The sequence below is a fragment of the Pezoporus flaviventris genome, unplaced genomic scaffold (genome assembly GCF_033815535.1).
Source record: "Pezoporus flaviventris isolate CSIRO_AGI_PZ_B2104156 unplaced genomic scaffold, CSIRO_AGI_Pfla_v1 ptg000001l, whole genome shotgun sequence".
Taxonomy (NCBI): domain Eukaryota; kingdom Metazoa; phylum Chordata; class Aves; order Psittaciformes; family Psittacidae; genus Pezoporus; species Pezoporus flaviventris.
Window position 1 is genome coordinate 30,052,056 of NW_026892549.1, and position 24,941 is coordinate 30,076,996.

General features: G+C 36.5%; 2 protein-coding genes across 3 annotated transcripts in view; one reads left to right on the plus strand and one right to left on the minus strand.

The window, feature by feature from the left end:
* Positions 1-24,941, minus strand: part of PRXL2A (peroxiredoxin like 2A) — a 408,735-nt gene that overhangs the window by 39,044 nt on the left and 344,750 nt on the right. The gene's annotated exons all lie outside the window — the stretch shown is intronic.
* Positions 8,040-24,862, plus strand: MAT1A (methionine adenosyltransferase 1A). 2 transcript variants are annotated; one of them, XM_061450069.1, is made up of 10 exons: positions 8,040-8,378; positions 11,028-11,116; positions 14,376-14,453; positions 15,306-15,428; positions 17,140-17,252; positions 18,789-18,932; positions 19,533-19,751; positions 22,628-22,810; positions 23,302-23,435; positions 24,094-24,862. In XM_061450069.1, the coding sequence occupies exons 4-10, from the start codon at positions 15,326-15,328 to the stop codon at positions 24,194-24,196; spliced, it is 999 nt and encodes a 332-aa protein (XP_061306053.1). In that variant the 5' UTR covers positions 8,040-8,378; positions 11,028-11,116; positions 14,376-14,453; positions 15,306-15,325; the 3' UTR covers positions 24,197-24,862. The 2 variants fall into 2 exon arrangements, with proteins under 2 accessions (XP_061306053.1, XP_061306045.1); XM_061450061.1 differs by lacking the exon at positions 11,028-11,116.

Below are 24,941 nucleotides of genomic sequence, written 5' to 3' on the forward strand. Positions count from 1 at the left end.
CCTGTGCTTACTGAAGTTACTGGCAGGATTCCCACCTGAGGCCTGATAAAACTCCAGGGCTCCATTTGTGCAAGCTGCATGAGGATATCTGTATGTGTCTTAAAAATAATTACATATTGAAATCACTTTGCTGACCTTGCTTCTAAAGACTTACAGAATCTAGGTAACATATTTTATGGTACTGCAGATGTAGCAAAATAGAACTGATCACCCAAAATCTCCAAATGTGTTGTTCTCTGAGTGTTGCTGTTGGGATACTAAGCCATTGTTAGCAATTAAGAAATGGTTAATAATAAACCGCAGTGTAGACCTGCCATTAGTTTTCATGTTAGCCGTTTTCTAAAGACATTGTAAAGAGGCTGTTTGTTGTTGGTTTATGGAGAAGTTGGTTTACGATGGTTGCCAATTTCAAGACTAATTTTCAAAAGAAGAAAATGTGATCTTTCACTGTCTATACCTTCTAATACGCACAGGTCAAATGCTTTTTCTTTGAAGAGTTGAACGATATAGCTGATAAATCTTGGTTATGGCAGTTCTGCTCTGTTCTTTGTTTTCTAGTTGACTTAGCTAACACGAGACGCCAAAGGCAACACTTGTGTTTAATTAGAAGCAATGTGGATTGTGACCATAAGAAAGAAGCAGTAGCAGGAACCCTGTAAACTGTCAATCTCAGAAACAGGAAATAATCCTCTGCCTTGGAAACAGAATCAATGATTGATATGAATCTAGGAAATTAAGTCACTCCTTAAATACATCAGTAGGAAAAGCTGGAGGAGCAAAAAAGAATCAAGGGATGAGAAAATACTGGAATGGAAGAAGAGGGAGGTTTACCCTAAGAGCAGTTCTGGAACATATCTAGTTATGAGCTACTACCCATGGAATATCTGGAATGATATTTAAAATGTCAATAGCACACAGTAATAGATGTTGGATTCTTATTTGCCTTAAGAACCCAAGTTTATAAATCTACAAATCTAGAAAAAATCCTGAGACTTTTAGTCTATTTCAGGCTAAGGAAGTGCAAAACATAAAAAAAAAAAAAAGTATCATAATGAAGCCATAAGACTGCAACTATGTCTATAATCCTAAAGATCTTTTGGTGAGATTGAAATTTTCCATTCCATATTCCATCTACAAATGGGAATCTGTAGAAATGTTTATGTGTTCTGCTTACTGTATGCATTTTTGTCTAGTACCATTTATATATTTATGTTGATTGATCCTGTGTACCCTTCACGCAGTATCTAATACCCCCTATGTAGACCTGTATCCAGGAATGTTTTTGGCTGTGTTTTATTTCAGGCTTGTTTTTCTGAAACTGCTAAATGACTAGTTTTAGTGGAATCTTTCAGACATAGATGAATGATAATGATGCTTGCTGTTTGATAATATATTTGTCCAAGTGAAATTGCTACTTGAATGGCAACCTTCCCCAACCAACTGTAGTAATAAAGTCAGGCTTGGGGATTTCTGAAAGATGTAACTAGTCGGATTATTTAGTTAGCAGTTTCCTGCAGACCTCAGAGCACCAGAAGTGTATTTGTGCTGTAGCACAAATGCATCTGTGCATCTGTAGCAATGATGATGGGAGCATTTCTGCAAATGTGAATAATCCATGGATAGGAATAATAACTAAAAAAGTTGCTGGATGTGTGTTGCATCTTTTTCTCCAGATAGCTGTTCAAGCCTAATTCTGGAACTCACAGCATTGTGCAGTCATTTTCAGTAATGCAAAATGAATGTAAAATTCTGCTATGCCTTATTTACTAGATTAGTACTGAGTGTGTAAATAGATGTGTTTGACTGTATTAAGCAATTCAAATATATAAATATTTTCATTGCCAGCATAGAAGAAGTACATCTGCAAATATTGGTTATTGTTTCATATACACTATGCATATAGGGTAGACTTATGAAGGTTTTTGATAACTATTTTAGAAAAGTAATTACAATCCCGTGCCACATGAAAGTAAGTCTTTTCTGGCATTATGTATCCAGAAAAAGTCAAAAGTGTCTGAATTTAACCTAACGTACCTTGTCAGGAAGCCAGAATTTACGAATTCCACAACTGTTCTTGCAGATAGGTTGCTGAAACCTGACTTCATGTACTCAAGTCAATATTTGTTTCCAAGTCCAAAGACCACCTCTACTATAAACAACTATGAAACACTGCAGCAAAAACTCTTGGGTAATGGCTGTTTAAATGCATCAGTCTGTTTTCTAAGGTACTGAGGAAATCCTAATGGTTTACATATATAAACTAATAATGTCACAAGAAATGGGAAAGCAGAAGATCGTACAGAACACAAGCTGCTGGAAGGCAGCTGAAGTTCCCTTGCAAAATAGTTTATGAGATATAGATCTGTGCCTGTAATGGGGTTTAGCCTGGACAGGTGATCAGACCTATCATTAGCAGCAAGGAGTCCTAACTATTCCCCCAGAAAGGAACTGTGGCTGTGTATATGTCTGTGTGGTCACACCCTAAGCAACTGAAATTAGGGGTTGTGCTTTGTTACATGTCAGATGATAATTTTTCTCTAGCCAAACAACTGACTGTAGTAACTGGGAAAAACATCCAGGGAGAATACAGTGATGGTTTTCTGTAAGGTTAAAGGGAGACCATTTCTAACTGAAGACTCTGCCATTCCCATTGAAATCGTAGCTTTAACAATAAATGGGTAAAGTTATTTAATTTAACATAATGGTTTATGAGAAAAATGCTGAATCTGGAAGTTATACTCTGTTATGTTTGCAAACTGAAAAACCTTTTTGCTATGTGAGGTAAAGTTGGGATAGGGCTTCGTTCTTTCTCATCTACACTCTCATGATTTATGGAGGACCCAGAAAATCTGTGATTCTGTTGTAATAGGGCTCCATGTAACAATGTAACACAAAGGTGCTTGTACATTGCTTCTGTAGAGCTTCTAGCTTAAAAAGGAAAAACTGCCAAAGACTATAGGCAGAACTAATTATATATTAGTGTGGTATAATGCTGTTTAAATGACACAATAAAAACAAATCAGTGTAAGGAAAACCTCAAATTTTATCTAACCTTGCTATTTTTCCACCATTTCTGGTACAACAATGCTAATTTATGAAGACTTAATTAGAAAACATACTTTTTTATTTAACATTATTGTGCAAGTAACTAAGGTGTCTCTGTGAGGTGTTAAAAAAGCCTGTGTTTGTAAAAAGGTGTTTAGTTTATAGAGCCTTGAGAAATGATCTCGGGGTTGAGAATTAAACAGCTAGGACTTTTATTAAGTGAATAAACAGAAAATTAAGTTGTATTCAATTCCAACTAGTGTCACAGTCCTGAGGAAATAATTCTCCCAACAAAATTAGTACCAAGACTACAACTGACTTTCATGTGAAAGCAGAATTTAGTGCCAAAAGTAGCTTTAATTTTTCCTACGAAACAACTCAAAATTGCTACTATATAGGGCTCTGGCACATGTTACTTCATGACATGGCCATAAGCAACCTATTCAAGTTGGTCCTCCTTTGAGCAGAGAGTTGGACTAAAGACAATCCAGCTTCAAACATTTATGATTCAGTGATGTGTCAGAATAGAGAATTCAAGGTCAAACAGATGCAAAGAGGACAAGCGCATGGGAGGGGAGCAAAACTTATTATTTTCTTTGATGTTAGTAATGGAAGAACCTGGAAAGACTTCTTAGGGAATAGAAGAGAAGGCAGATGAGAGACACGGCAGAGGATCTCTGAAGCTGAAGTAACCATGGAATAAGTTACATAGAATGCACACCAGGAAATGGCTGGAAGTGGAATTGGTATTCACTCAAAAAGCTGTGAGAAAACTCAAGAATGAAAGAGCTGAATTCCTTATGGTAGCATGGAGAGGTTGCAAGAGGCATAAAAAGGTGATATGAAAAAGCAAATGGTGATAAATACCCATGTCAGAATACATACTATCTCCTTTTCTTCTACAATCACAACTGGATTCTTCTGTCTCACAGTATGTATTTTACCCTGAATGTTTATGGGCCAGTGAAATTTTACACCTGCACATCTGAGAGGCCTTGAGCCACTCTCATTTTCAGGTAATAATAAACGTGAGAGTTCTGAAACAGGTGTGAGTTCTTTGTTCAGTTCCTGATGTTCAAACTCTCTTGCTCTGACTAGGCTTGTCATTCTCCATGCAAAAGAAATAAACCCAACTAAACAAATCTTCCTTATGGGCTTATTTTCCATAGGAAAAAAAAGATGAATTGCAGTAACTTCTTGAAAACACACTATTTGTATTATATATGAACTAGACCTTGTAAATAGCACAAATGAAACTGGTATTGAAGTTGGTTTTGTAAACACCCGAAAAACTTTAATTTTCGCAGGCATAAATTACAAGTAAATTCCTTGCAGATAAGAAACTTAAGCTGTTAGCTTGTTAAACTGTTAACTTTAGTAAATAAAGTCTTACCTGATGATAAAGTCGAGAGAACAGACCAGAAGTATTTAGGAAAACACTTTCTTATCTGTTATTTGTCTGCATGAAGTATTTCTGTATATTGTTAAAGTTAAGATGTTTTGGGTCCTTTAATAATAATGGAATTGTAGTTTTAAGTTACTGTGAAGTGTGTGCTCTCTACAAATCAAGTCATTGTCCTTTGCATTTGAAAGCTGTGGTGAGAGAAACAAATTGCATAGCTTCTGCAATGGTTTTCCCATGACTGATTCTAGTGGTGTAAAAGTTCTTCAGAGTTCTTGATACAGTTTCCTCCTCACTCAAAAGAAGTCACCTTAAAGTTTCCATGGTGGTGAAGCAGTGTGAATGAGTGAGTCTAAACCTATTCTGCTTCCAGTGAAAACATGATTCTTCTGCAGCTGAGGTGAAGATGACCAGGTCTTAAGGATACCTGCTTCCTTCCCCTGCTGCTGTAAGCTGTTACCTCAAGCTCGTTTTCTCATTTCTACAGATAAGGATAGGAAAGGAAAGGTGAGTAAAACAATCCAATGAGAATATGTCATGAGAGGTCTAAGGTCAAGACAATTTATCACTCGTATCTGTCTGGAGAATCATCAGCATCAATAGCAACCATTCATCAGATTCTTTTCTTAGTTAAATCTTGTTCACTTCATTATTTTCAGGGCTTTCTCAAGGCTGTGGTAAAACCATGCCTTCTGACAGCTGTTAAGCATTATATGAACTGCAGAACAGCTATGAGTGAAAGCAGCAAATCCATGGGATAGTGTCAAGTGTGAAGACTCTCATATAGATTAAAAATTGCTATTCCAGTGGTTGGGATTGACATTATAGTCAATATCAATAAGTACTTAGAGCAATACAGAAGGACAATGTTATTTTTATGTAGTAATTTCTCTGTGTTTAGCCTCATTTCAGAGCGCAAGAGTCATAGTGATTGAGAGTATTTTGCCATTTAGGTATCTTCTGAGTTAAAGGTCATAGAAATATAGTCAAAAGGTACTTAATGCAATGATGGATAGTATGCAAACTATAAAGAGATTTGCAAATAAACTGATTTTCTAAGGGCTCAGTCCCACAAAGGTGTTGAGTATAGCAATAAAGTTAACAGAAAATTTGGAAGCCTGTTACATTGACTGATGAGTAATTATCAACAAAATGGAATAGGGAAAAACCGATAATAGTAATTATTTTACTATAATCCCCTTTTATTTTTGTGTAGGGAGATCATCTGTGCAAAAAGACATGATGGTAGAGCACTATCTTACCATTTTACAAATATTTAACAAGTCAAATTGGCTGGGAAGAGAAGCCAAATTAAACATTACCTAACCGTACAGGGGTTCGGAGTTGGTCACAGATGTCCTAGAAGAGAATATGCCGAGAGGTTTCATGGCCGGAAAGCAAATGTGTTGGTCTTAATAGTAAAACCACAACTAGAAGCAGTTCAAACAGGAGGTTTTACACAAACTATGTGAAATGCAGCTGTGCAGCATTTCTAGAATACTATTACTAGAGAGCTTATTTTAATGAAGAGTGACCCTCCAAAGGTCTTAAGAACCAATGCATTTGACTAGCCAGAAGTGGGTCCAAAAAGAGGAACTGCAAAAGCAGAAATAAAAATGAGCCTGCAGATTCATTACTCTTGTATGTCAAATTGCTTGCACTCTTCAGCGTTTAAGAGGTTGTGGTGTTTGTTTTTTTTTTATATGGGATAAGAGGATTATGTGAGGCCTGGCTTTGCATTCTGTTTAAGTGCTACCTTAGAAACAAAAATGCTGATTCCCAAACTACAATTTCTGTAGTAAGTGGCACTGAAAACCAAGAAAAAGCAAAACCAGAAGTTGAGCACTCAGACTGACAATACTGAATCTTGTCTGTTTTTTTTCTAGAAGATTGTAGAATTAGAATGAAAACTCTTATATGTACAAAAAGAGTTTTTGTCAGAGTTGTTTTGTCCATTGCATTTAAAAATGAATGCTTATAACTGGTGTTATTTTTCTTTAAAAGTTAACGTAATTTTTGAATGTTACCAATTAACTAGGGTTAATAGAATTAGGTACTCTTCAGTCTTGGTTTTTTTTGTTTGTTTTTTGTTTTTTTTTTACAAATTCTATTTTTCTAGATGGTGTTAATGTGTAAATTATTCAGGCTAGGTTAGAATCTTCATGTCAGTGGGATGATGACAGTTTACTACAGGAAAGCTGTGCCTCATAATGTGTATATGATGTGTGAATTCTTTATTTTTAAGTGCAAACAGTGATTTTCATTCAATTAAATGAATTCTGTACAACAGAAAACCAAAAAATTGTCTTTGAAATGAATGTTGATGATAATCAGAGAGGGGCCAACGCTACAACAGATTACTGGTGAATATTCACAGGCACTGCTTATTGTTTTCAGGAATGCAGATAAAAAGTGAACATTCTAATGAATTTTTGCATAAATCTGTAGTAATGTAGAAATTTGAATCCAAGGGGCCACATAAAGTGATCTTTTAAAATAATATTGACCAAGTGTTTGAAGTAAACTAAGGCAGTTTTTAAACTGGAGTGATGAGAAATTCATTGCTGCCAAAATTTGCAAGGACTATGGAATCGGCAGTATGTTACTCATTCTAGTCCAAGTATCAGGTACACTGAATGATTGAGAGAATGATTCAGTGTTCATTGAAGTATTGGGAAATTTTTAATTTGGTAGGCCAATGATTTGGTCTGAGATTGAGACTAGAATGGTTTTGAAAGGAATTAATAATTAGACTTTTCTATAAAGTACAGTAGTGCTGGGCTTTTTCTGGATCTGCTCCATGAGTATGTTTACTTGTTTTTTGTATACTAACTTCAGGACACATATATCCACAAAATGCCACCTGTCTGCATACCTCTCATACCATCAGCATATTCCAGACATGAGCCATCTGACTAGAAGAAATTTTTGCTAGCAGAATTAGTATTCATATGTGGCAGTTAGTGTATTTCTAAGGGTTAGGGAACATAATATAGGAATGTGATGCAAAAAGAGAATTAAGATGGATCTGAATTAATAGAAGAGAGGACAGGAAAAGTAAAGCAAAGGCTGAAAGGAGAGGTCTGCATAATTGAGAAGCACTCGTCATGCTAGATCTTATCAGATGTTTCGTCTCTCAAATGTGCAAGAAGAATGAATGAAAATGGAAAAAAAAATATTTCAGGAGAGAATTCTACTTTTCAAGAGATGAAAAAGGAAAAGGAAAATGCAGTCATATGATGCAGAGCAAACTTCTTCCAGTTTTTTGCTAGGAAAGACATGCAATTACAGATTTTTCATCTATCCCTGTAAAACCACAACACACAGTTAGAAGCACAGCAAAGATTCCAGAATTAGGGGAGACTAAAACTGAAGAAGCAGCCGACCTGAACTATCACCAGTAGTCTGCATTAGTTCATGCTAAGTTGAGTTGCTAAGATAACCTATCTTGCACGGGTTGAATCCAGAACGTTTCTGAGAACTGAGTTAATTAGTGAAATATACTAAAGTTAACTAACTCCCCTGCCAAGAAATGGGCTCTTCCATTTGCCTCACATGATTATCTAGGCACTTTCACTTTTCCATATATAGGAGCAGCTCAGGGACTGACAGATCAGGCTAGGTAGGGATACAGACTTCAGGCACATGCATACTTCTTGCATGTGTACACAGATGCAAGCACATGCTGCTTTCACGCACTGAAGTTAGTGTAAGAAGTAATAAGTGAAGACAGCAACAGTCCTGCTGATAAAGAACCTTCTCCTTTAAAAGAAGACACTAGAGGTATAACTCTTCAATTACTGTTTATAATAATCCATCAGGAAAAGCATCACAATCATGAATGGGCCAGTGGATGGTTTATGTGATTACACACTGGATGATGAAGGGACTTTCATGTTCACATCAGAGTCGGTAGGAGAAGGACACCCAGGTAAGAAACCAGCTCTGGGAAGTGCATAAGAAGAATAATATTTTAATTTAAAATGTTTTTAAAAACATGAAGAAGAATTAATATGTTATTAATCTTATTATAGAAGTTATCTGTAGCAGGGCACTTTTAACTTTATTTCCATTGGACCTTGTCCATACAGACTATAGAACAGCTATAACTAGGGTGTTTCCAACAGTTTACATGCTTTTGCAGAGCATGTGTTGCACTGAGGAGGTCAATGGGGTTTATGGTTGCTGCTCCTTTTCATCTGAATTTCTTTCAGTATTACTGTGGAGACATTACTGTATCTCACAGACTCAAGTTTCACATATGGATAAGAATGCATAGCTTGCTTCTCAAGTTCCGTATCTTTATGGGCCCTATGAAATTGTCCTGCACATATGCTATGCTCTAAAGCTGTCATCCACAAATATCTCTAAGCAGGCTATTTCAAAACCTCTAAAAATCAGTGGTTGCAGCAGCTGCACATAGCAAAGTTGCTGCTTTTTTTCCCCCATTCCATCATCTGATGCAATATATGGAATTGCTTAAGCAAATAGTGGACAGTTATTTGCTAAACTTTATGTATGGTCAGCAGAGCTTAGTTCAGTTTTGTTGAAAACAAATGTTCATCTGCCATAAACATGTACCTTGTGTCAACAGCCAGTGTTGCCCCAGATGAGGTCAGGGGACAATACACTGTTTGATGTCCTGAAAAGTGTATTTATTTTAGAAGCTGATTTTGCATCCTCTACCTTTTGCTGTAATAAGGATTTTTCAGGTCTGTACTCATGTTATGTGAATAAATCATAAATGGGTGAAATGACAGAGCAGAGAATAAAAACATCAGCAGTAAGAATTTCATATCCATAATTCTGATATTCTTCTATAATATTAACTTATTACTTCAGATTAAATCCGTGGCTGATGCAATTGAGCACATCTCTGACAATGTCAAGGTAGCTACATCAGGTTAAGCCAGTTGGGGTTCTTTCTGATGTAACACAATCAGAAAATGACAACCACGTTTGATCCTTCAGACATAGGTCACCTCTCGAATTTGTACATAATTACATCCAGCATCTGTAGTGCAATGTAGTTTCATAGGGAAAAGAACATTACACAATATGGTCATTTTAAATTTGTGATGGTATTTCCAATGATGACAGGTCACAATTTATGATACTCTATTTTTAACTCTGGGGTAATAATAGGTAGGTATCAGAACAGGAAGAGTTTGAGTCTGCAGGTTTAGCTTTATCCTTTGGTTTCCTTTATTTCTCTTTTTGTCTTGTTTCTTGTTTTTGAATTTGGCCTGGTTTTTTAGTTCTTAATGTCACACTTCCTATACTTCCTAGACCTCCGTTTGCCCTCAGTCCCTCGAGCATTTTTCTCCTTCACTGGAATACTCAGCAGGCCTTTGAGAAACAACGTTACCACTTGTTAAATTTATGTACAGCCTCTCATATGGCAGAGGTTGCCAGATGTCTGGGTACTGTGAGGTGTGAAGTGGCAACATGAGAGCCTTCTTGTAGAGGGAGTGGAAAACTGGAATTTACTCAGATGTTCTCAAGACTGTGATATACTTTCTTAAAAAGTCTTCATGTAGGGGCTGAAAACATAAATGCCTATGACAAAGGAAAGCTATAGATTTTCCAGATCAAAGAAGGACCCTAAGTAACTCTGGGTGGTCCTGCAAATTCTTGTTGCTGAACACAACTCAGCAATAGGTCTTACTCATATCAGCAATAGCTCTAGTTTCTGACAGCAAATTGATCACCCTTATATCCTAGGCAACCCCCTTTTCCCTTCCTGGTTTTACACGAGGGCTGTATACATGCCGTTAGGTTTTTATCATCCAGGAAAAGCTAGGCTATTTCTTAAAATGGGACCCAGTGTCTGAGGCTGTAGTTCGACTTCTGACATTATCAATAGCACTAAAATTTTATTGTGAGTTTTGAGTTTCTCTGATACCAAATGGATAATCTGCATGTTCTTGATTATTTCTCTTCTGCATGTGATAGTATAATTTTGCTAGAAGGCATTATGTGAAGTAAAGACCCTGAATCACATCTCTGTCTGGTGGAAATTTGAATTGTTCTGATTATATTAGCTGGGGACTGAATGCCTTAATAGAGACCTTTTTCTTAATAAACAAAGCAGGAGAAAATACATGCTTATTTATTTAGGTACACAGAGAACTGCCTTACACCTGTGCAATGCCTAAGGGTTGTGTGTCACTAAGAAGCCCAAATTCCACAGATGCAAGTAATAGCTAGCCATAATTAACATATAGGTATTACTTATGGTCTCCAAAGACTTTATATAAGACTCTGTTTATTCTATCTTCTCAGTCCAAATTATTAAAAATTACTTGGGTATAAAATGTGGGACTTCCTTCCAGGTTTTTAACCTTGGCATTTAGTGGGGTAAATTCCAAACTCTCTGAAGACATATGCATAACTTCTTCATTTCAACATAAGCACATAGATAGCAGCACAGGGAAGAGAAATACTTATTTTTATTTAGATAGCTGTTTTTTTGTCACTGCTCCATTTTGCTTTCTCCAGTAGTGTCTGTCCATGCTGCACAATGGTTTCACTGTGCTTTGAAAGGCATTGTGTTTCTCTGATCCACAATGTCTTACAGGTGCCAAACCATTTAGGATTAATTCCTTCCCCTATATGGTGTGACTTCAGGTGGAATTGCCTACAAACAGAATGTCATTCAGTTTTCCAGTAAGTACCAAGGAATCTCTTTAAAATATAAGAGAAAACATCTACTAAAACCACCCTTAGATTTTCAACCAGACTAAAAGCATATATTTATCTTCTGGATATTCACAGGAAAAAAAAAAACAAACAACCCAAAACCCCAAAATCACCAAAACAAATAAACAAAACCCAAAACTAAACATATGAACAAAATATTCCCAAATCTAAACAGAAAATGCCTATCTTTTCAGCAAGTTGATGCTTGCGTGTCTTAAATCTAATATTATATATACTTAACAATACCTAACATTGTGTATGCTTAACAATATACATAATACTTCATTAAACTGTGTATTGAACAAAGAGAACAGATGTACAAGATATTTAAACAGTGTAGTGTTAATATTGAAGTACCACTGTAGTTATCAATTAGCACTCATCCAGTCTTTTAAATAGGAAAATTGTAATACAGCACAATTCAGCAGTACTGTAGGTACTCATGGGAGCAGAGTAGAGGGGCAGGATCACCTCCTTCGACCTGCTGGTCATGCTCCTTTTGATGCAGCCCAGGATACGGCTGGCTTTCTGGGCTGCAAGCGCACACTGAAGCCGGCTCATGTTCATTTTCTCATCGACCAGCACCCCCGAGTCCTTCTCCTCAGGGCTGCTCTCAATCCAGCCTCTGCCCAGCCTGTATCTGTGCTTTGGGGAGGTCCTGAGACCTTGCAGATGTCACAGCTTGTGTTAGGCTCTTACTTAGTCTAGATTCACGTAACAAACTTATGTTCAACTATGTGGAAAACTGTGAAGCTCTTTCTAATTACTGGAGATCACTTTTGTTGTTGAATGCCTTCTTCATAATTTGACAACCAGGCATTTGAATAAGGTTTATCATCAGCTCCACAGACTAATTCCTATGGCTAATTGGCATCTCTGCCATAAGGCTGGGCCTGTGAAGATTTGGTTTCCTGAAAAAAATTTATAGCTATCTAATACTTTCCTGCTCAGTCAAGAAATCCTCAGCCTAGACATTGCTTTTGCAATATTTATACTATTCACTACATGAAGGTATGCATAAAGTGAAATCTTACCTATGACATAGTTTTTTAAATCATAATGCCTCACCAGACATGGTCGATCATGCTTTCCCCATTTCCAAAAAAAAAGAAGTAACAAAAAAAGGAAGGACAAACATACGCTGTCACATTTAGCAGCTAATAAGACAAATGGGACAGTTGAGATGAGAAATTTCAATAACAGAATGAAGGATGCACAAAGCTTCCTAAGCATGGCTAAAAATAGAATGCCTAGTTTTGTTTTACACCAGAGACCTTTACTAATAGATATGCCTTTACTTGAATGAATTTCAGGGAAAAAAAAAATGGAAAAAAACCCACAACATGAAAACATCCTGTTAAATCTTCACTTACTGATTTCACTGCTTACTATGGCTAATGCTTCCCTGAGACATTTCAAAATGAACATGAAGTTCTTTGTACCAGAGAGGTGCCCCAAGGAAAAGTGAGGATGAATTAATCATATGAGATTACCTGTACTCATCTTGAATGTTTTGAAAAGAATGCATATAATATCCCTGTATGTGCCATACAAGAAACTTAGACAAACATGAGACACTGGCATCTAATGCAGGTGAGACACTTTTCATGTAGAGCAAGGACAGGGTTAAAGGTTGTTCCTGGCACAGAAATTCTGTGTAGTGAATAAAAACTACAAAGCAATCAAAATCACCAGGAGTTTGCTGTAGGTCATTGGACCTGCACTAACAAAATCATCCTATCCTAGTTGCTGTGTTGTCCCACCCTGGTAATCAAATATTGCATATTTTGGTCAATATTTTTTGCTGTTATGCTTGCAAATATGGCTGTATTTCCTTATAAAATCAGAAACTTTGAAGAGAGCAAGCAGAGATACATTTTAATCACTCTTGCCACCTTTGTCCCCAGTCTTGTTAAACAATGTTCATTTGGACTTTAAGTAAATTGCAAGAATTGCATCTGATTCCTGTTTGGTAATAATTATCTCAAATTTAGTCATCCAAGCACAGTTCTTGCAAGGCTAAAAGTCCCAATGCAGCCTTCATTTGCTAATTGTCTTTTGTGTTCATTCTTTTTGTGATCAAGTGGTTAATATGAGAGATAAAAGTGTCAGGATCACATTAGTTCTCTAGTCTTCGATTTGTCCCTCTTAGCTAAATGTAGTACACCTTCCTAATGAAAATAAATGAGAATACATTTTGACTCGAGGTTAAATGTATTAAAAGTCTCTAATGACATACTTTTACAAAACTTTGGTTTCCAACATTGTGTTGCAAATGGCAAGGAAAGAGATTAATTTATTTTGCCACACATCATGTTATGGCAACATCTAAACACAGTATGCAATACTAACCTTTTTTTAAAGAACAATAAAATTAAAATAGATGAGAAAATTACCATTTTCATGTGAAAAGCTTTTTTACGGGTGCTGCTCTTTTGTCTTCCTTAAATTAGCTACATTATTTGACTGAGATTCATTATTCATCAAAAAGTAAGAAAAGAAAGAAAAAAAGATTATTATGATACACCTCAGCTGAAACCTTTGTATTTGGGGTGTAATTGAAGATGCACTTACTCAAGATTTACCTCAGGAAAACTTCAGTTGGTAACCCCTTCTTGCTTCTGCATTTGCTACTTCTGTGCCTTAGTTGGGTTGCAGGGATTATTAGGAGATGGCGTTGCAGGATGGTAGGAAGCAGTGAGAAGACGCAAACCAGAAACAGGCACTTGACTATAAGCAGTAGCTTATATGTATTAATCTAAACACGTTCTCAGGCTTTACCAGCAGTGTTGGTGTGCTATATTCCAACTTTCTGTCAGGAAGATGGAAGTTGATGGTGGAATATCACCTTGATGTTAGAATGCTACTGATGTGGAGTGCATGCTATATTGGCATTGTCAGAGGAGGAGAAGGCTGGGAGAAAAGCTTTTTAGCCCCTCAGGAAATTCTATGCATAACCTACTTGTTTCATACCTAAGTGCAGAAAACTGCAGGTAAAGTTATAGTCTGTATTATTTTACATCAGTAAGTAAATTCTCTGTTTTATCTACTGACTTGGTTTGCAGGATGTTGCATTAGTCTTTCTATTTAGCTAGCTTATATACTCCATTAAAAAGCAATAAAAGAATTCCTTGCTGAAATACCTACCCTTTCAAAGCAATGCAAACAGTCCATGTTTTTTGTACAGAGTGCTATGGTTTAGAATCACAACTTTGATGTTTTGCAGATAAAATCTGTGATCAAATCAGTGATGCTGTACTAGATGCCCATCTCAAACAAGACCCAAATGCCAAGGTTGCTTGTGGTAAGTTGTCTGGTGCTTTTCTTTAAGTCATCACCCAGTCACTGTTCTTTTTTTATGATGTTTGCGAAGAGCTTGATGCTATCATTTGTTAACTTATTTTACTCTCAGAAAATCACATAAGAATTACAGTCTTGAAAAGAAGGAGAGAGGAGAAGAAACAGTAAAAGTTTTTATAAAGACTGAAGCCTAAGCAGGCTGTAGAAAGGTAGGATAGTTAACTTTTTGTGTGGACTGAATTTTCCTGGGAGAAACGGATTTGGCTTTGTTATAGTGGATTTTTGAAAGAATATTTGAATTTTTTGTTGAAAAGTTCATTTACTATATTTAGTAAAGTACTGATTTTTCAGTCCAGGTCCCCATAACTGCTTGGGTTTTTTAAATCTCTTCAGAAAGAGTTGTACTATCAACTTTGAGGTTATTATGTCAGCTCATGCATTAGGTGACTAACCTCCATCTTCAGATTCTTCCTCCTGGGCCTGCACAGGTCAACTTCAAAACAGTTGGTTGCTGATGAGTTTCATTTAGCCTCAGTATGTATCTTTGAGTGATTAAGTAGATTTAGAAATCAGAATTTAATGCTGTATTTGCTTAAAATCCATGCATATCGCTGAATCATGCTCAGTGTTTTGACTTTCCAGTTTGTAGATGAGACATATTCTTTTTCTTTCTTTCAGACATACAGTGAATAGGGAAAGAATTTGTTGTAGAATAATACGAAAAATATGGGTATAAAGGACTTACACTGTATATACCCATTAGATCTCTCAAACTCACTATCATTACAAACAGTTATTTGCCTTAGTGGTCAGGGTTACTCTGCTGATGTAAACCTGTTTTCATCTCTCTTTTCAGAGACAGTATGTAAGACAGGAATGGTGTTGCTCTGTGGAGAGATCACATCTCATGCTATTGTGGATTACCAACGAGTTGTCCGAGACGCAATTAGACATATTGGCTATGATGATTCAGCTAAAGGTTGGTGGAAAAACTCATTAAATCATTGAAGAGCAAGCAATAGGCAACTGCAAACCAGGTCTTTCATCACTTCCACATATAGGCTTTAGCAAGCCTGGTAAAAACTGAATATCCTATGTGAAAGCTGCTTACATGGTGCTATGTGATACAATTTCTGGCTTTATACCAGTAAGTAGAAGAGCCATCACATATTATTTAAAACTGAGAGGGTGTAGGCAGAACATACTTTGAACTGTGGTATTAGTCCAGAATACTTACCTGCAACCTGAGCACCAGTATTTACCAGTCTTCTGAACTTGTGAGAACTCGAATGTTGCTCTTCATTTGGCAAGCTGATTGATGCATCTTGGTGAGAAAGAGAGGGAGTTAGAAACCTAGCTCATTTCATTGTACCATTATATATTTGTACTGTGGTTAGCATCTAGAATTCCCAGGTGTAAAGCAGGTTCTCACTCTGCAAGGGGGTCTGTTAGCTCTGAGCAACACCTCCTATGCTGAGGAAAGTGTGGTCCAAATCCAATTTGTGTAACGTACAAATGATAAAAAAGGCAAAATGCTTTACATACCAGACACTTTCTGATTTGTCATATACCTTATACGTTACAAATACTTCAGGTATACTGTTACAATGAAGTGTACCTTCTAAGAGCTTTTAATTAAAAACAGTTGTTTCCTGAAGTCCTTTAATTGCTATTGGATTTACAGGCAGATTGTGGACAGAGAATATTATAGTAGCACATCTATAAGTTTCACCATCATGTAACAGCAGTGCTTTCAAAAAAACCTAGTAAATGTAGTAAATCTCCTTTCTATTCTAAATGCCAAAAGTGATAAGAGGAGATGCAGTGACCCAGCAAAAAATGAGAAGCTAAATAAAACATGCATGGAAATATAATTTTCTTCTCTACATAGCTCACTTAAAAGAGGGTGAAGAGCATTTTTCAAGTGGATCATGTGCATATGGATGTGTATATGTATGTTTCATTGGCTGAACATGAGTTTGGTCAGCAGCTGCCAGTAGCTACAGTCTAGGAAAGGCTGTATTTGGAGAGAAGCAAGTTACTATTAACATACTTAGGAACAGGTAGAAAATTTTGCTTTCTGTAAGTCTTTCAATTTTAAAAACCTTCCTTTTGACCTTAGAAAGTAATGTAAAGTAAATTCCCACTTCCAGATTTGCTGTGAGACTTGCTGTGGCTCTCTAACAAACTTCCATGAGAGATTTAGGCACAATAACCACTTTACATGTATTACAAATAAAGTATCAGAGAACAAAGCCTTCGTCTGCTGAAATCATCAGTTCCTTGGAATTTATGTAGAGGTTTTTAATAGTGTTTATTTGGCAGAGGCTCATAATCTACTTTTTTTTTGCTAGTTTTGTGCAGTTAATTCATAATTTGAATTAGCTTGGCACAGGATGCCAATGCAAAAGAAAAATAAGCTGTAAGAAGCAATAAAGACAATCCTATATACTCCACTCCCTCCCCCAGAAAGGTTTCAAATGTTGTGTTGACAAAAAAAAAATAATAACTAAAAATAGCAGTTAGGTTTTGAGTTCTGAACATGGTATCCTTCTGAATGAAATTTTCATCATATGGTTCCACGTTACTTTCCTTAACTGTGACGAAAAAGGCTAATTCACTGCTATTTTTTTTTTTTTCCCAAATAGGTTTTGATTACGAATTCACTGTTATTCTTTTTTTCAAAATAGGTTTTGATTACAAGACTTGTAATGTTTTAGTGGCACTGGAACAGCAGTCACCTGATATTGCCCAAGGTGTTCATCTACACAGGGATGAAGAAGATGTTGGTGCTGGAGATCAGGTAAACATAACATCACATCTAAACCAACAAAGCTGTTTGTTTGAGTGGAAAGTTTACCCCATCTTACTGCCCTGTTTTCTAACTCAAAACCCATGTAAAGATTTCCACACTTCAATCTTGGGCTACCCCAGAATGAAAAACATATTTTTATTAAAACAATTGGAACTTCATTGAGGGCAGACTTTTGCCAGGTGTTATAGCACTTTATGCAAGTCAGAAAAGCTCTGACAGTTTGCAGTAGCTGAGGATGTCTCCATTAGAACTTACTCAAGATTATTTGCTACTGTATTTAATTTTTTTTTTTAATTGAGTATCTTTAGATTCATTAAACCATTCATCTTGCATCCAAACTTGTTTTGTAAGATGGAATAAACAAAGGATCTTTTAACTTTCATGGAGCTTTTGAGATTTTACACAGCAAAAAATTAGGCAATGTTTCAACTGTCTTCAGCGTTAGTACTGTGAAAGCAAATACGCTAGAGTACTTTTATTTCTCACTTATTTCCCAGAGGCATCTGTTGTAATAGATGTTTCACATAATTAAGGCTGTCCAAACTGCATTTCTATGAGCTCAATAACACATGTAGATAATTATGTTATGTTCCCAAGAGAAAGATGCCATAATCTAACTGATGCTAATATGAGGGAGTTTAGCATTTACAGTATTACTAGTAATTACTAGTTTATAACAATGCTGTTGAGAACCATAAATGGCAATATCAGAGTCCAGAAGCCAAGCTAATATTGTTCAAAAATCTCCCGACGACTAAATTAAAATGCTTTTATGCTGTCTTGAAGACACAATTCTACGTAAGATGAAAAGATATCTGACTTTCTTTGGCATTTTGATGACCTCCCTTCCCATCACATCAAAGTACCTTCCTGCTTTTTTTTTTTTTTTTTTTTTTTTACCACAGCATACACTGGGTGAGAAGAAAGAAAATGCTGCTAACTCTTTTTAAGAAACGATGATCTGATGCATGGAGCATGACTGAATAGCCATAGATGCTGTGGCTAGAAGCATGTGGCATTGTAAATCTGAGGCAGATGCCTTAAACTGTTGAATGGTACTTTGTTTGTGGTGTGGAGTATTCACATCCCATTCCACTGAAGTTTCAAATGGAAGCTGCAGTATAAGTGTGTCTGCATTCATACATAAAAGACTCTACAACCTTTCCAGGCTAATGATACCACTTTTCCCACGACAGAATAGTCCTGAAATTGTTTTCCTTTAACAGATTTCTTTCCTGTGAAAGAACCTGATTTCTTCACAAAAGTGTCTGCATTTTTGTCTAGGTTTTCAGCTCAATATGTAAACCTTCAGGCTTTCAGTGAAAAATTCTAGAAGCAAGGTTTGTTTCTCATTACACTGTAACATGTTGGAGCCTGATCTGAGTTTAGGCTTCCTACACTGTAATATAAAACAGTAGAAAGTAAACCTAAAGGTATTGTTTACTCTTTGCTTCAGATGAAATCTCACTGCATTTGGTTGTGGTGCTTTTAACAATGATTGAAGTATATTTTCTCCTCCTGTAGGGTTTGATGTTTGGTTATGCAACAGATGAAACAGAAGAATGTATGCCTCTAACAATTATTCTTGCACACAAGCTGAATGCCAGGTTAGCAGAGTTGAGGCGTAATGGAGAACTTCCTTGGCTAAGGCCTGACTCTAAAACACAGGTAAATACTGCTATAGATTAGTTGAAAACTAATACTTTTTCTTTCCAGAATTCTTAAATCTTTTTCTAGACAGCAATTGAGGGTGTTCAGAGTACCAGGGTAAACTACAAGTAGCAGGTAGAGCATTTCTACTGTTGGAAAATGGTTAACTTGCATCAGAGTGCTAGGAGCACTTAACCACCTATCAGTGAAGAAACATTTAACCTTTCAGACCTAAGTGGTCTGTGCTCATTGAAAAAGTGTCAGGAGATGTAAAGGATTTGTTTGTATTTAGGGATTCAGCTGGCCTTTTTGAAGAGGCACTGAGAATATAAATTTCTGAGGCTTGTGAGTTTCATTGGAAATCCCAAATGAAAGACACATTTTGGACAACTTCATAGAAAATGAGATTGTCCATATTGAGCAAAAAATAAAGAATGAGAAAATGGGCTTTTTTTTCTCATACCGTGGCAACAGTGTGAGCAGTGATGATTATAATGTCAGCATTGACATTTTGCTACAATTTTGTTCTTGGAAGAGCATAACGTGTTTGATGTAGAGCAGTAATACCTTTTATAGTAACTTTGTTTTTTTCTTCCTCCTTCTCCCTGTTCTATTCAGGTCACAGTTCAGTATATCCAGGAGAATGGAGCAGTCATCCCAGTGCGTGTTCACACCATTGTGATATCTGTGCAGCATGATGAAACCATTTCGCTAGAGAATATGCGCAGAACCCTGAAGGATCGTGTGATCCGAGCTGTTGTCCCTGCAAAATACTTGGATGAGAAAACTATTTATCACCTTCAACCTAGTGGACGTTTTGTTATTGGAGGACCTCAGGTTTGTGTAGTATTATTTTGGTGCTTTTATCAGCTTGCCTTTGTCATTGGCTGTGTCTTAAAACAAATGCTCAGCTCTTTGTCACATCTGTCCTAGGGTGGAAGACACAAGCTGCCTAGTGGAAATATTAAATGCAGTTTTATGTGTTAGAAGCACCCAGGGTTTCATGTGCTGTATGCCAAAGCAACCTTTGAGGTCATGGTTATATCATACATGTGTTGTGATTAGGCAGGCAAGTTGAGCTGAATCTTACATTGCATGTGGAAAGTACAGCCCAGCTCTTGGTAGCCTCAAACCCTCTGAAATCCAGCACTGAGAGGTGCAGTTCTTTCTCATGGAAAACACTTCTTACAGAGAGACGGACACAAGTTTTACTTCTCTTACAGTGAATGTGGTTTTCACATCTGTATAGCTCATACTGTTCTGCCTGACACCTGAGGGTGCTCATCTGTTCTGAAAATCAGCCCCTGATAGGCTCCTCCTAGTGAGAAAATAAATGTTTCTTTCGCTTTATTGAGACAACATGGGAGGTGTGATTCGTGATTTGATCCTGTGCTCACAGAAGTCAGGAAGAAATTCCACTCTCTGTAGGATCAGGACTAATGAGATTTAGTTTTTTAAAACAAATTCACCATTCCCAATGTTTTCAGTTCCCTTCAAAACTATCTCAGCAAAATTTCAAAGCTTCTTCCTAAAATAGGTCCAATTTTCTACAATTCAAAATAGACATTGTCTTTCCTTTGCTGTTCAAATTCATTCATTTACTGGAATTTGTTAGAAATATTTCTAAGGTGCTGTGTCTTTTTTACATTAGTGCCATTAAACAAGTACAAAGGTGTTGAGATTAATCATTATAATAATGATTATACACAAAATATATTTTTGTATAATTGAAGTGATTGTATCACTGTAGTTTTGTGTATCACTGACATCCTAGACTATAGACAAATGGAGACGCAAACTTGAGCTGTAATTTGAGGCAAATGAACTAATGCAGAAATCAGAGCTTCATACAAAAAAAAGGCCACACATAAAGAAATTTTCTGGTGTGCACTGAACTGCACCCATTAAAAAATGTAATATAATTATATATGGTAAGCCAACCAGGAACACAATTTCAGTTCTTGTAGTGGAACTATATTGCTCATGTTTGCACATACAGACACACGCACGTTGCAATCTATTTGCAGTTTAAACCTGTGGTAAGTTTACTTAGTATGGGGTCAATCTGCCTGTGTGGCCATGGCCTTACAACTGCTATCATCACATGTGCAATTTACAATAGCATTGTGGCAAACAGAAAATAACTACTTCTTTCCTTATCTTTTCCATCTTGAACTCTTTTCAGAAGAGTATTACTCAGTTTTATTTTTAATAGCGCCAGCCATAGAAGGCTGTCTTAATCTCCAGCTCAGTTCATTAAAGAAGACACATATATTTCACTTAGGATTTTCACCTTATATTTTTGAGCATGGTGGCACCTTGAATTCTGGCTATGGCAAAATTAGTACTTTTGCTCCTACCACAGTTTTCCCAACAGCAACAACAGCTGGTACTGTGAGGACATCACAGCTTGTCACAAAAGTGGCTTCCACACACTTTGCAAATGCATTTGTGCTCTTTCAGCAACTTTAAAATGAGGGGTGGTTTGGTTTTTTCCTTTCACCTGAAATTTATCATCAGAATTTCATCACAAATTAAGGTCTGAGTCAAGTAGAAGAATCCAAGGACAGGATCCTTTAAACAAGCTCAACTATCTGTAATTCAGATTTATATCTCACTGCTTTTTTAGCAGACTGGAACAAACAGTGCCAAAGGTTTTCTTCTGTGTATATGCACAGTCTTTCTAAGAAAAACTTTGACTCTCCACTTGTGTTTGCTGTGCAAAAGTTCCAGCAGTTGAATTTTACTGACATGATATTCTGTAGAGAATTTCAAACCTGCCTGCAGAGGTGGGGACTGAATTTGAAATGTGGCCGTGTTTCCATTCACACCAGAAAGTTCAAGCATTTGGTAAACTGGAGTGTCGGACAATTGGTCAGCTAACCAAGATCAAATGAAAATATCAAGTATCTGTGAGAAGCAATCAGGATAGCTGTGTAGGCAGCTAGGAGGTTATCTGCACTTCCTTGTTTAATATTTTTAGAATATTCATCTAGAAGTATCTGTTCTTAAAAAGTGATCCTTCTTTCTCAATGAGCTATAACTGCCTACTACCCCATACATTTTGTCTGTAGTTTAAATTAGACTACAGATATTTTGGGGTTGGAAGTGGTGCTGGAAGTATTGTATGCCAGCCTCTATGTAATGATGTATAAAGTGGCACTGACATGCCTTTTGATGGTAAATATGAAAAAGACATCTACTATTTAATAGACACAAAACTTCAGATTTTTATTAAAAGATATGAAAGCCTGATATATTTATTTATTTATTTATTTATTTATTTATTTATTTATTTATTTTTAACAGTTTAAAATCTCTCAGTAGTTCCTATATAGCATGTAGTTTGTTAAAAATACTCTCTGTTGTTTGGATGTGTTAGATATGTCAATTCTAAACTAAAGTTTCCATATTGTCTGGAATATTTACTTTTGAAACAGGCAGTGCATGCTGTAGCTATGGGGGGGTAGATCTATTTGCTTGATTACCAAATACAGTTTGTGTGTGGTTTGTTTTATGAATGTGTCTTTAAGGAACATTTATAGCCGCTGTTGTAGCTTGGTGAGACAAGTTAATTCCTTCAGCTAGCACACAGCAATCCACATTTGGTAAACTTACTTACAAGCTGTTGTAGCCTTCTGAAGGATGCATAACCTTGTTTAGGACTTATAATAAAATGATTATAAAATGGAGAAATTCTTTTATGGATTCAGGGTGATGCTGGTGTTACTGGTCGAAAGATCATTGTGGATACTTATGGTGGCTGGGGAGCCCATGGAGGTGGTGCCTTTTCTGGCAAAGATTATACAAAGGTGGATCGATCAGCTGCCTACGCAGCCCGTTGGGTGGCCAAGTCTCTTGTGACAGCCGGGCTCTGTCGCCGTGTTCTGGTCCAGGTATAGTTTGTTGTGCATGTTGCTTTGCTCTGAAACATATTTCCTTTTCAAATTTACCTTGAATGCACATCATACAAGACACTAGTCGAAGCAGTCTTGGTGATAGCTTGGGGTTGCAAAACGGAAGACCCTGATGTGGTTGGTTCAAGACCACTGTAATGTCACAGCCTATCATCTCCTTGAAGCTGGAAATTTTCATTTAGCTTTCATGTTATTGGCTGTTATTCTGGAGACTTAAACCCTCTGACACCTACCATCATGGAAATTAACATGGGTTGATTGGGTAATGGGGAAGAAAGTTACCCAGAGATCTTAGCATTTTCGGAGTTTTATCTTTTTTTTTTTTTTTCCTACAAATACAAATTATGCAAATGTGGGAAGTGAAGGAGAGGTCTTATTTCTCCTAAGATGAATGCTTTCTTCTGTTGCATACTGCTGCCCATCGAGATGCCATGTTTATTTGCTAAATATGTTATCTTTTTTTGCCATAGGTTTCTTATGCCATTGGGGTCGCGCATCCATTGTCCATTTCACTGTTCACTTATGGAACTTCCAAAAAAACAGAGAAAGAGCTGCTGGACATTGTGCACAAAAACTTTGATCTTCGGCCTGGAGTCATTGTCAGGTATAGAAACACACAAAAAGGATGTTGGTGATCACACCCTAGAAACAATTTGTTGCAAAACCAGTAGAAGTTGCAATGTAAGAGTCAGTCTCTTGAACTAGCATAGGATTGTTTCATGCAGTATAAAAGAGACTTTCTGTCATTCTGTCAGTCTTCACAGTTGATACTCCATGCATCTACTGATGTGCCATATCTTTTAAGATAGATCTTTTTAAGATAGCAGACCTTTTAAGATAGCATATCAAGCAGATGTACTTTTCAAGTTTCATATGAAACATATACTTTCAGCATTTGGCCTGATATAGTAGGTGGAATTCAAATAAAATAACATTTGTATTCCAAGATTTTTTAATTACTTTACTGCGAAAAAATATATTTTTTGTTTTACAAAAGGAACTGAAAGTTATTTTATCTTTCCCATTAAAATTAGTAATTCTTAATAATAGTCTTTTCCTGAGGCCTAAAGTACTTCACGTTTAAGTTTTGTTGTCACTTTTATTGCTCTCTATTGGACACGTTCACTGGTATGCTTGCATCTCCAGAATATGCCTGCTTGCTTAAGGGTGTGAAATGGAAAATAAACGTCAGGATTTTAATGGTAGTTACCATGAAGTATCTTAACGTGAAGAATTTTCTCTGCTTTTTATTATACACACAGGGATTTGGACCTAAAAAAGCCCATTTACCAGAAGACTGCCTGTTATGGTCACTTTGGAAGAAATGAATTCTCATGGGAGGTGCCTAAAAAACTTGTGTTTTGATATTAGCAGTCATCCTTTGAAAACAAAAAGGAAGAGGAGTCCACTAATTATGAGGGTGCTCCCAAAAATCAAATCTGACGGCTTTGTATTCAGCAAAAGGAATTTTAGATTTTAAATTGAAAGAAAGAAAAGGATATTTTCTTGGAAATTGATTATTTTTAGCCCTCAGTGTCTTTCATCATCTAAGATATAAAGACAGTCTGGGGTTTTTTTTTAATGAGCGTAAGACAACAAAATACAGTTTACTTTTTTATTGCTGCTCTGTTGGTTCTTTTGATAAAAGCAAAGTATGACTCAGGTACACAAACCAACGGCTGACCCTCAAACCTGTCATGGGCAAAGTCAAGATGACTTTCCCAACTCTGACTAAGGATCAGCAGATCTCTTGCTTCTAATTAGACAATGGGAAATTCTGGGGTCCAATTTCCTTTCTGGAGTTTGCATTGCATACAGCTGGGGGTTGCTTTGATGGGAGAAGGCTGAATATCACGTAACTGTATCTCAGCCTCTTTTGTAGATGTTAACATATACATAATATTTAAACCACCTTCATTGCATATGTGCTGTTACCGTTGTGTTTCAATTACCTGTGTTTTTGAAACATAAGTGTTCTCCTTTAAAATATCAATCGGTGAATAAAAGGCTTTTTCCTACCATGTATGTAAAGGTGCCTCTTTTCCTATTCCTTTTAATGTTAAGGTCCATCTCAACTCAGCCACTTACACTCTTGAAGGACTTTTGTTTA